General features: G+C 40.3%; 1 protein-coding gene across 3 annotated transcripts in view; it reads right to left on the reverse strand.

The window, feature by feature from the left end:
- Nucleotides 1-13,110, reverse strand: part of CTNNA2 (catenin alpha 2) — a gene marked incomplete at both ends in the record, with an annotated part of 482,028 nt that overhangs the window by 352,847 nt on the left and 116,071 nt on the right. For all 3 annotated transcript variants that reach the window (XM_080343717.1, XM_080343716.1, XM_080343715.1), the window contains one exon: nt 12,442-12,708. In XM_080343717.1, the coding sequence (XP_080199843.1) occupies nt 12,442-12,708 (267 nt within the window). The remainder of the gene's footprint in view (nt 1-12,441; nt 12,709-13,110) is intronic.

The following is a 13,110-nucleotide window of genomic DNA, read 5'->3' on the forward strand; positions in this document are numbered from 1 at the left end:
CATCCTTTTCGAGCCTTTGAGATGAACACTCTGTAGAGCAAATATCTCCAATTTTCACAAGCAGTTCTCTTATAATCCACGAAGGAATTTAGGACATTTTGTGCAGGTTACATGCAAATACCATCTCCATATTAAATAATAAAGTGTGTGTCATTGGGAGTGCATAATTAATTTAAGCCACCTTTCCTCAAAGTAAAACACAGAAAAGGAACACATTAGTGGATTTTTTTCCTAAATAAGAAGAGATCTTTATGCCCACCACACCTTAGTGCATGAAGAATGGAAATTCAGAATCACTGAATAATTTAGCTTGGACTAGACTTCTTGAGGTCATCTGCTTTAAATGCCCCATTAAAAGCAAAGACAACCTCAACATCAGGCCAGGTTGCTGAAGGCTTCATCCAGTCAAGATCAAATCTCCATCCTTAGAGATATTGCAGACCTCTCCCCTCCATCATTTTACTGTTTGATCACATTCATGGTATGTTGCTTTGCTTTTTGTTGTTTGTTGCTTTCTCCCCAATATCCAGACAGAACTTTCCTTCAGCCAGCTTGAGGCAACTGCCTCTCATCCATGAAGCTCAAAGTAGATTCTACCTCCATTTTCTCTACACCATCCCACTAAGAAGCTGAAGATGTGGACAAGATCCTTCCAAAAAGCCTCTTATTCAGCAGCCTGAAACATTCCCGGCTCTTCCACTCCCTCCCAATTCATCATGTCCTGCAGCCCCTCGTCACCTTCTGCTCTCTGCTCTGGTCCATCAGTTTTCCTTGCACTGGGAAGCCTCAAAATGGATCTGGACAATATGATGCAGTCTCATACGTGCCAAATAAAGGGGAAAAAAGTCACTTTCCTTGAGCTACTATCTGCACTCTTATTAATGCAGCCTTTTTTTGTTTTCTAATGTCACATAAAATGCACCAAACTGAACAGAACTCTCCTGGACCTCTTAATCCACTTTTATAACAAGAAACACTGCTGGGAAAGAAAACCTTAGAAATACTAAGAAAGAAACAAAACCACCATGCTTCGTTCAAAAAATAATAAATATCGATATAGTTAATTTCTGACAGGTGGTTATTAATAATTGTTATTTTAGATGTATTTTTTAATACTCTTAACATTTCTCAAATATCTCACAGCAGGTGTTGAGTTGTTGGGAAAAGAGACCAGGGATGAGAACCTGCTGCACAACAGATCTGACATTCAGTTCCCAAAGAGACACTATTATTTGCTTCTGAAAGGTTTTGCTCTCTAAACACAACTTCAGATGATGCTATCGGCACGTATAAAGTTCTTACACAAACGTTAACATGTTAACAAGGAAATAATGTCTTCTTGGAAGGAATTAAAAACTAGTTACCAGGAAATCTGGCTAAATAAATCCTTTCAAAAATCTCCAATTCCTGTCATTTCTTGATAGCCACCTAATGAATCATTAATGTAAATTAATTGGAACATTTTACATTTTTACTTAATTAATATTAGAGCCATAAATCAAGGACTGACACCATAATTCAGATCTTCTATTAAGTGTTTCAAGTCTCTGTACAACTGCAGACAGATTGGTGTAAATATATGTCATTTTTGGCTTCAGTTGCGGAAACAAAATCCAAGAAACTTAATGTAAATATAGTCATGACTTATTTGAAAACTGTTACACTTGTGTTATCTTCTTTAAGCATATTATGGTTAACAATTTTTTCTCTTTTATTATCCATTTTTTAACTATATAAAGATGTGCTTATAAAGTAGTTGCAGAGTTTTCATAAATAAAAACTTACAGAAAATAGACATCTTCATACTAATTAGTACTACAAACCATCTTTACCTCACTCAAATAGGAATAAATGATCAGGAACACTAACAAATTATAGGGCATAATTTCTGAAATTTAATATACCAGTCAAATTACTCACAATCCAACTAAAAATACTGAAAATAACCATATACCCTACATAAATGCATTGCCAAAAAATCAGTTTTAATTAGAAATATAAAGTAAACCAAAAGCAGATAAGTAATGTTAATGATTTGGGAGGCTGGAGGGAAGAAAGAGTTTCCAGTTCTGAAAAAGCTGAAAATGAACCAATATATGATGTATCCAAATTCATTCCTTAGTGACCAAATAGACTCATACACTTTCACATTGTTCAGCACATTGTCAAGCTCAGCTATAACTCACAACAAAAAATGTGACAAATAATATATTTGGAGAAAAAGAAAACACAAGCCAAGAAACTGGTTTGCAGAGTTTTCCTGTCTGTACAGTTACGTTTATGTGTCGAATTCTTACTCTCATACAGTTACTTCTTTCTATAATTCGCCATTCAATTACTTCCCATCCAACTGCTGACTGAGAGAAGAAGGAATTCAATATTTCCTTGTGCTTCTTTATATTTTCTATGGTGTAAAAGGATGACAAATGCAATGATGGCCTTTATTTGGCCCTTTAAACAATTGACTGTGCTCTGGACTTTAAAACACACAAACCCCTCAACTAAACAAAAGTAATTTCTTCCTGTAATTGAGAAAAAATATATGTTAAAAGAGCAATCATGATAAACAGAACCAATGTATCTTTCAAGTTAAAAACTTCATTATAACAGTTTTCCAAAAATTTACATCTAAGACAAAGCCAGTAAAGTCAAGTGAGGTATCACGGTTCCTGGAAAGCAGCACAGTACACCTTAGTGGAATTTAGGGCTTTAGGGTTCCTTTATTCACTCCTGTATTAATCTGTTGTGTGACTCTGGACAAATGATTCCTTCTTTCCTCTATTTCACTTTCCATACTCCATTAATTCATCTATTTAACATATAAAACCTTGAGGTTTCATGGTGTGTTTCTCAGCCATTCAGCACAATGAAAACATCGGTTTTAAGACAAATGTCACTGCAAAGTGAACCATATTAGAGGAGGGACCCAAACGCTCAGTGACAAAGGCCCATTAAAACCTAAAATGCATAGATATCTTAGATAAACAATGTCACAACCACAGGGCACTATGAAAAAGTCTCTTTGTGTAAAAAGACAATGTAATATACTGAGAGAGAGAGTTTTGCAGAACAAGAAAGCATGAATAAGAGTATTCAATGTATTTCTTTAGTAGAATAGCCTGCGCCACTGTGAAAACAGATGCAGTGAGCTCACAGATTTGGTCTATGTACGTCAGTCACAGAATTCTGGAATGTCAGGGATTGGAATGGACCTCAAAAGCTCATCCAGTCCAATCCCCCCGCCAGAGCAGGAGCACCCAGATGAGGTTACACAGGAAGGTGTCCAGGCGGGTTGGAATGTCTGCAGAGAAGGAGACTCCACAACCTCCCTAGGCAGCCTGGGCCAGGCTCTGGCACCCTCACTGGGAAGAAGTTTCTTCTCATATTTAAGTGGAACCTCTTCTGTTCCAGTTTGAACCCATTGCCCCTTGTCCTATCATTGGTTGTCACCAAGAAGAGCCTGGCTCCATCCTCCTGACACTCACCCTTTATATATCTGTAAACATGAATGAGGTCACCCCTCAGTGTCCTCTTGTCCAGCTCCAGAGCCCCAGCTCCCTCAGCCTTTCCTCACATGGGAGATGCTCCACTCCCTTCAGCATCTTGGTGGCTGCACTGGACTCTCTCCAGCAGTTCCCTGTCCTTCTGGAACAGGAGCCACAACTGGACACAATATTCCAGGTGTGGTCTCCCCAGGGCAGAGCAGAGGGGAGGAGAACAAGAAAGTGACCCCCAAGCTGCCTCAAAATGGCGGCAACTGAATCACCTCAGGGCTCAAAATGGCGGCAGCAGAATCACCTCAGGGCTCCAAATGTCACTAAAATCACCTTGGCCACAAGGACACAGTGCTGGCTCATGGTCATCCTGCTGTCCCCAGGACCCCCAAGTCCCTTTCCCCTACATTGCTCTCTAATAGGTCATTCCCCAACTTACACTGGAACCTGGGGTTGTTCCTGCCCAGATTCAAGACTCTACACTTGCCCTTGTTCTATTTCATTAAATTTTTCCCTGCCCAACTCTCCATCCTGTCCAGGTCTCTGATGGCAGCACAGCTTCCAGTGTCACCACTCCTCCCAGCTTGGTGTCATCAGCAAACTTGCTGACAGTCACTCTATTCCCTCATCCAAATCATTGATTAATATATTGAATAATACTGGCCCCAGTACTGACCCTTGAGGCTGTCCATGTTGCCCAAAGTGCCAACAAAGCTATTTAGCTCCTGTTAAGTGATAAATTAAATGTTTCTACCTGTCCCTATGCTTCATTTCACACACAAACCGTACAGCTGCAGTTTAAATAACTATGAAAAGTGTGACAGTGTAATGGCCCAGGGAGAAGGAGGAGGGTTCCTCTTCCTCTGCCTTTTCCAGCTCCCCTGTTCACTCTGCTTCAGCATGGCAGCTTTCCATCAGCTGGTATGACGTGTTAAAAGAGAAATAATTCAAAGCAATAAATGACTGTCTTTCCTGCTGGGACAGCAGGATGACTAAATTCGTAACACAGGGTGTTTCAAAAGAGATGGACCCAATTTGAAGACAACTGTGACCTGAAATTGGGTCCATCTTTTCAAAATGCCCTGTAGTTTGATTAATATCACAATGAGGTAGAAGGGCAGAGCCAAGAGCGGGAGCAACAGCCCTCACCTCCATAGCCCCCTACAGTCTTGGAATAGTTGAACAGTTTGGGTTGAAGGAGCATTTGAAGTTCACCCAGTGCCATCCCTGCCATGAGCAGGGACATCTTCTCCAGCTCAGGTTGCTCAGAGCCCTGTCCAGCCTGGCCTGGGATGTCTCCAGGGATGGTTCATCCACCATCTCTCTGGCCAACCTGGGCCAGGCTCTCACCATCCTCAGGTGCAACAATTTCTTCCTCATGTCCAGCCTACATCTCCCTCTTTCAGTTTAAAACCATCACCCCTTGTCCTATCACAACAGGCCCTGCTCAAAAGTCTGTCCCCATCTTTCTTATGGGCCCCTTTTAAGTCCAGAAAGGCCGCACTTAGGTCTCCCCGGAGCTTCTCTTCTCCAGCTGAACACCCCAACTTTTTCAGCCTGTCCTCCCCGCAGAGCTGTTCCAGTCTCGGGTCATTTCTGGGGCTCCTCTAGCCCCTCTTCAGCACATCTTAAATCCATTTGCTAAACACAAAGAGAGATATTGTTTCCAAGTAATGTTTCTGCCCTTCAGTGATCGTGCACGAGTTACACAAGTATCTCAGAGGTGCTAAATAATGATACTCAAATTAGTACCAAATGCAGTCTAATTGGAAAATTTCACTAAGTGTTATTTTTGAGCTATTCTACATAACCTGACAAAATGTTAATACATTTTTGATTTAACAGTTCAGATATTCATGCTTATTATTAATGACAAAATAAGCAAACTGTAATAGATAGAAAGATACTGGAACAATTGTGTTGCTACAGAAAACACACTTCTCTATAGAAACATTGATTAGGGATTTATGAAGTGCATTTCTTTTGTGTGCTTCTAATATCTCTACCAAATTTGTTTGGATGATTGTTTGCTAGAAAAACTCCTTTGTAAATAAACCAGTTACTGTCCTACTGCAAACAGATTAACTGTACTTGACAGGAAAACACACAAAGCACCTGCTGTGTTTGGTGTGTGACTTTTTCTACCATCAAAAGAATTGGTAGCAATGTGGTATGATTGAACTTAGAAACAGCATTTTTGATTGCTGAATCTTTCTCACTAATAATTTACTACACAGGAGCATTTTAGAGAAAAGAAAAATAAAAGAAAATTAAGAAGCCCACTAGATGGTGCTGTTATACAGAAAATAGAGACGAGCAGCCCCATTCTCACTGCTAAAGGTGAATGAAGGTGGCATGATCCTAAGTGCAAAAAGAAAGGATGCTTCACTTTTTAAAAGGGCACATTTCATACCAAAATCCTCTTATTTTCAGTGCTGCCTCTGGTACTGTGGAGCTGCTATATCCTTAATACCATCCATACATTCCCACACGCACACAGATAAAACATTTAGGTCAAAGTCATATACAAGATCATCTGAATTTACAACACACTTTCTCCAGTCTACACTAACACATGTCTATTTAAATTCAATATATAAGTGCCTCTATACAGAAATTGCGATTTGGTTGTGCTTCCCTAGACACCAGAGCTCAACAAGTCTAGTTTTAAACCCCTATGTGTGCCACGCTGTTACATTTTTGCAATTGTTTCTTATGATTTCAATACTGAAACCAACACGTTTTCAATTCTTATTCCAAAGTTCACATTGAATCCTTATCTCCAGCATCACAAATCACTTCTCCTAATAACATATTTACAAGTAAATTGAGATATTCTACAAAATCTATTCTCAGATTGAACACCCACTGCAGTTATTTGTCCAAAAAGCAACAAGACTTTAAAGGTAATCACTGAATGATTAAGCATCTCTTCTGTTTGCTTTATGTCACATTTTGACTGCTTTTAAGTTTACTATAAAAAAAGCATCCTTTGTTATTGTTGTACCTAAACAGTATGTCTTTTCAGTTTATATATATATATAGTATATATATATTTACATTACACACTTACTAGCTCTTCTGTTGCATTCAAGGAGTGTTGCATTCACCAGCCTTGCAAAATATCCCTAAACGATTATAAACATCCTCAAGAAATATGTCACGATAGTCCATTTATTAAGTATGAACTTCATTTTACAGCCTGAAGGATGGCGACCAGTGTCACCAAACACTTTGTTTCTCATCACACATAGTCATCTTCCAAACAGTACACATGCAATGTTCAAAAATATATTAAAGATTGAGTTACTCTGTCCTTCTCGTGACAAAACATGGTCCATTTTCAGTACTTGGCAACCTATCCCAAATATAGAAATACCTTAAGTACCACAAACCATTTTAACCACCTCTTTCAGTTCTCAATCAGATCAATGCCTTTATAAACCAAATTATTTTTATACTCAATCAAGACTCAACGCAATTTTGAAATTGGAGAATAAAGGGGTGACACAGAGGTCCAGCAGTTCCAGGTGTAACGTGGAGCAACTTTACAGACAAATCAATGTGTGAGCACACACAGAAACAACCAATCACCAGAATATTAAAATAACATCAAGTACAGGGTGTGTCTGGATTAACATGTATTAAAAGTAAGCACTATATATAGACATTTTAATAAACAAAATATCCGTTTATTGCATTGATAGATACTCCACTCCTTTCTATGGGTCTATAGTGCACACGTCATAAACATCTTCATATTTACAAAACTGCTGTGGTTAATCACGGAATCACAGAGTCCCAGAATGTCAGGGATTAGAAGGGACCTCAAAAGCTCATCCAGTGCAATCTCCCCGCCAGAGCAGGAACACCCAGATGAGGTTACACAGGAAGGTGTCCAGGCGGGTTGGAATGTCTGCAGAGAAGGAGACTCCACAACATCCCTGGGCAGCCTGGGCCAGGCTCTGCCACCCTCACCAGGAAGAAGTTTCTTCTCATATTTAAGTGGAACCTCTTGTGATCGAGTTTGCATCCATTGCCCCTTGTCCTACCATTGGTTCTCCCCGAGAAGAGCCTGGCTCCATCCTCCTGACACTCACCCTTTCCATATTGATCACCATGAATGAGTCACCTCTCAGTCTCATCTTCTCCAAGCTCCAGAGCCCCAGCTCCCTCAGCACTTGGAAAGTTTTGTCAGCACATCCTATTGACACAGCTACACTTCCAGAAACTAAGAAATCACTCTCCTACTCATCAGCGACCCCAAGTGTCCAAAAAATCCTATTTTTGTCCTTTCTATTCGGTCTTGCCAGACTTAAGGTGCCATTTCTTGAGTGGAACCAAAATGTTCTCAAAATTCACAATGAGTTCTGAACAAATTTCTCTACGTATCTTGAATAAACTTGGGAAAGCGTCATGAGGGGAAGTAGAAGGTGCATCCTTATTTAATGAGCATAAAATACATACCAAATTTTACTAACAAATTACTCTCCTCCACTCCCTTCAGCATCTTGGTGGCTGCGCTGGACTCTCTCCAGCAGTTTCCTGTCCTGCTGGAACTGAGGGGCCACAACTGGACACAAGATTCCAGGTGTGGTCTCCCCAGGGCAGAGCAGAGGGGCAGGAGAACCTCTCTGACTTACTGACCACCCCCCTTCTAATCCACCCCAGGTACCATTGGCCTTCCTGGCCACAAGGGCCCAGTGCTGGCTCATGGCCACCCTGCTGTCCCCAGGACCCCCAGGTCCCTTTCCCCTACGCTGCTCTCTAATAGGTCATTCCCCAACTTATACTGGAACCTGTGGTTGTTCCTGCCCAGATACAAGATTCTACACTTGCCCTTGTTCTATATCATTAAATTTTTTCCTGCCCAACTCTCCAGCCTGTCCAGGTCTCTGGATGGCAGCATCCTCTGTACAAGAATGATTAGCTTAATTTTTCATGTCAAAATCTGAAGCAAAATATTCAGAATTGTTGAAAATGGTAAATATCCTAGGGTGCCCTGCTTGAAAACCCTAGAATGTGAATTCTGGCAGTGATCAGCACTTGTAAAGTGTTGTCAGCACATCCCATTGACACAGCTACACTTCCAGAAACTAAGAAATCACTCTCCTACTCATCAGCGACCCCAAGTGTCCAATAAATCCTATTTTTGCCCTTTCTACTCGGTCTTGCCAGACCAAAGGTGCCATTTCTTGAGTGAAAACAAAATGTTCTCAAAATTCACAATGAGTTCTGAACAAATTTCTGTATGTAACTTGAATAAACGTGGGAAAGCGTCATGAGAGGAGGTAGAAGGTACATTTTTATTTAATGAGCATAAAATACATACCAAATTTTACTAACAAATTACTTGTCTAATAAACCCAGGAATATCTGGATTTAAATGATCTAAAATTGTAGGAGGAACATTTAAGTCAAAGAGGTATTAAACACTTTTGCAATCAATCAACTTCAAAGAGTAATTTCAAGCAGCAAATCTAATAAGAAACTGATCTGTGAACTCTCTTCATTTCTACATAAATTATCAATAAATTAGCAATAAATGACAACTCTTTCCAAAATTTCGCTGTTAATAACTTTACACCACAAGTCACCGTTGTATAGAGTGTGACAATTATCATGACGCCTATTTAAACACAATAGCTGAAGTGCTTAAAATAGGTAGAATAATGATTTCTGTTATATGTGATGATATTTGGATCGAGAAAGCTTTCAGAAGATTTACACTGCTGTTATTTGACACGTTAAGCTGATTCTGAAATTAAAAATAATGAAGGCTGAGAAGTGTTAAATATTATGGAAAAAACCTGTAAACTTAATTTTGGTATAGAGGAATTCTCTTTTCATCTGATACAAGGTTTAGTATGTACTTCATACCAAATACAAACTGATCACGATCAATATAACTGATACTGTAAAGTAGATATACTGTGACATTATTTTAACTAGATAACAGAACCTTCCTTTCCCTTGCTGCAGTAATATATTGCCAGCATCAAAATTAAAGATTTTTCTCCACCATCTTTTTACCAGTCTGGTCATTTTCCTTGCTTGTGTAATTTAAGGGTAAATTCACAGTCATCCCACCATTGCAGAAATTTAAAGATTTAAAGAAATTTGGGCTTTCCCTGGATTTTCGGACATGTCATCTCTGTTGCAAAATCAGGTGTGAATAAATCTCATTCAACAGCTAAGCAGTGAGGCAAAATACAGATAAAATAATAGTTTCAATCTTTGCATCCTCAGTAAGAGGAGAAAGTTTCCATGTAGTTTCTTAAAATTAGGAAGAGAATATTCTCAAAAAGGAGAACTTTTTTCCACATGTAATTGTGAACAGCATACAATACTATGGATATACAACTCCCACACGCATCCATGATGCCTGCAACGTCACATAAAGTAGAAAAGTCTTTACCTGAGGAGAAAAATGATGAACAAATATAGTCACAAAGAGGCAGGGGACTCTATCAGATGTCCCGTGTGGTCTTCACTAAATTCACTCAGCACAACAACTCTCTTTGCATTGAACCGCAGCCTTTTCCAGAGAGCAGCAGCAGCATCATCAGTTTGGGACTGAGAAGTCACATGTTTGCTGTTATTTTTCGTCAAACCTCTGCTGTCCAGAACATGTAAAGTTCCCCAACAAAAGCCAGAGTGTAATCGGACCAAATAAGGATATTTTTCTCAGGATTTTACCAATGAGGGACAGTGAGCTGAGAAGGCCCCCAAAACCATGCAGAATTCCTGAAATCTTGACTCAAAAGAATTTCACATGAAAAACTATAGATCTGGGAATACATGTATTTTAAAAAAAATAATAATAAAATCCATATAGTTGATGCAGGTAGTCCTGTCTCATTTACTTGAAAAGAGTAAAAGTACAATGGAACTGGAGTCAACCTCTGGGTCCTGCAGTGGTTCTGAATGGTTTTAGCCTCTTTGCTTGCCTCTTCCTACACCTAACCACGCATTTTCTGTGGTCATGTTTCCACTTCTAACCCCATTTCCCTTTTGTTATTATTTGTAGACTCCTTCCCTGCCTTTTTTCAATATCTTACTCAATCCTGGAGTTTCCCTTGATCCCGTATAATTTACCTTTTTTACAACCATCTCCAATGCAGACCCAATGACAGCAAGCCACAGATGCAGAAGACAAGTCCAGCCCAACGTGAGATGAACCACCCACACTACACCTCCACTTTAGGGCCATAGAGTTGGTGAAGGGTTTGGAGAGGAAGACATATGAAGAGCAGCCAAAGTCACTTGGTTTGTTCAGCCCAGAGAAGAAGAGACTAAGGAGAAACCTCATGGTGGCTACAGCTTCATCACAAGGGGAGGAGGAGGGACAGGTGCTGACCTCTTCTCTTAGGTGACCAATGACAGAACCCAAGAGAATGGCAGGAAGATGTGCCAGGTGAGGTTTAGGTTGGACATTAGGAAAAGGTTCTTCACCCAGAGGGTGCTGGACACTGGAATAGGCTCCCCAGGGAGGTGTCACAGCCCCAACCTGACAGTGTTCAATAAGAGACTGGACAACACCCTCAGACATACGGTGTGAACTGTGGGGTTGTCACATGCAGGGACAGGAGTTGGACTCGATGATCCTTGTGGGTCCCTTCCAAATCTATAAGTGAAGTTAACCCAACCGTAACTGACTGCTGCCAGCTGCAGGGACACAGCTTACTGTGTCCACACCAACACAGACATCTGTTTATTCAATAAGAGCAGAAGAGGGCTTTTCTCTTAGAAATTTCATACTGGTCAGACCAAGAAAGTTGGAGACTGATGGAAAAGACTCTGCTGGGACATCTGTGCAAGGAATAAAACTAAGGAGTACTAACCATAAGCAAAGATCTTGTAAACACCCATTCATCTCTCCATCAGAGGGAAAAGTTAAAATATCTCAGCTGCAGACCGACAGGCCCACAGCAATCAAAGGGAAACTGAGTTGCCCTAAATAATGAGTAGTTCCTGATCGTGTGTGACAGATGCTTGTATTGTAACCTGGTGTATATAATCAAAGGCTTTGTGAAGCACTGGAACAGGCTGCCCAGGGCAGTGGTGGGGTCACCATCCCTGGATAGGTTTAAAAGGCATTTAGACGAGGTTCTTAGGGACATGGTTTAGTGCTAGACTTAGGTTATGGTTGGACTCAATGATATTGAGGGTCTCTTCCAACCAGAATGAATCTATGAATCTAAGTCAAAAGGACACTCTTTCCTAATAATGATAATTTTAACAAACCCTTACCCAAAGTCAGAATGAAAAAGGAAAATATTTCCCGATAGTGTCTGCATTGTTTTTTTTCTCACTTTCTAAGATTTCTCATGCGTGAGATAGGGAATAAACATAACAGGACTGGCAATGAGATTAACAGTTAAACAACTAGCTGTTGAGAAAGTTGCTTAAGCAAAACTGAAGCTGCTGCTGGAATAGAGGCTGGAGCACTTTGCCTGCAGTTGAAGCGACTGTCACCAGCTGTGTTTGAAAGACACTTTTTCCATATCTTTGATAAATATAATTCATGCCATGAGTTGAACATTAATGTTTCCAGGCTGCTCAGCTCTATCACCATCTTTATGTTCTGACTTCCTGACTTGTCAGACTAATATGATTCCACCATTCAACCTACTACAGATCTCAGTCACAGAACTGGATTGCCAGATTAATCAGACTTTGTATTAATTAGAATGATGTGGCTAGATTTTGCAAGGACACTGGGACAAAAGAGGACTTCTTTTTCACAGTTCCACAAATAACTCCTTACAATTCAAATCCATCAGCAGCAAATGACTATTCCTCATTAAAAATAACAAATCTGCAATCCAAGGAAATGGACCTGAACGAAAAGGGAAATCTGCGTCCCGTTCAAGAACAATTTAGTTAATAGCACTGTAAACCACATGGAGAAACACTTCATTTTCCATGCGCTTTTGATACTTACATCAAATTCATTTAATGCAGCGGCAAGCTCTCCTATGCCGGTGTGCCCCTTGTTCTCATCAGTGGGTGAGGTGGCCTGGGCAGCGTTGGAGATCCCAGCAATTGCTTCTTGCACTTGCTTGAAGACGTAATCCCTGTTGGCCCTGGTGGCTGCAACGTCGGGGTGACGGAGAAAGGCTTGGGAGGCAGTGTAGAGCATGGTGGCGTTCTTCTTCAGAGCACCTCGAGCTGCTGCCATCTCATCCCTGCAGTGAGGATCTTTCAGTTCCTACACAAGAAACACACAGTTTTTATACTTGGTAATGGATTTTGTTATGTTAGAATGCAGTTAAGTGTCCCTGCGTCAATATCGTCCAGAGGTGGAATTAATGACAGAATCCACTATAAATCACAGATAGAAATTCTTCGCGTGCCCTTTACTACTGCATAGCTACTGTTGTTGTATTCTGCTCACAGTGTCTTCTCATCAACGAGCCTTTACGCTTCCCTTATTCAAAGGCTGACAGAAAACATATAGAAAATATTCAAAATTATTCTTCTGGATTCAATCTGACAATCACATGAAGGCAATGCAAATGCGACAATCCTGTTGCAGTGAGCGCCATAGCTTTGTAAGTACTCATCTACGTCACTTACAAAATCATTGTAAGGCAGACCTTTACAATTCAAA

The sequence above is a fragment of the Nesoenas mayeri genome (genome assembly GCF_963082525.1).
Source record: "Nesoenas mayeri genome assembly, chromosome: 4".
NCBI lineage: Eukaryota > Metazoa > Chordata > Aves > Columbiformes > Columbidae > Nesoenas > Nesoenas mayeri.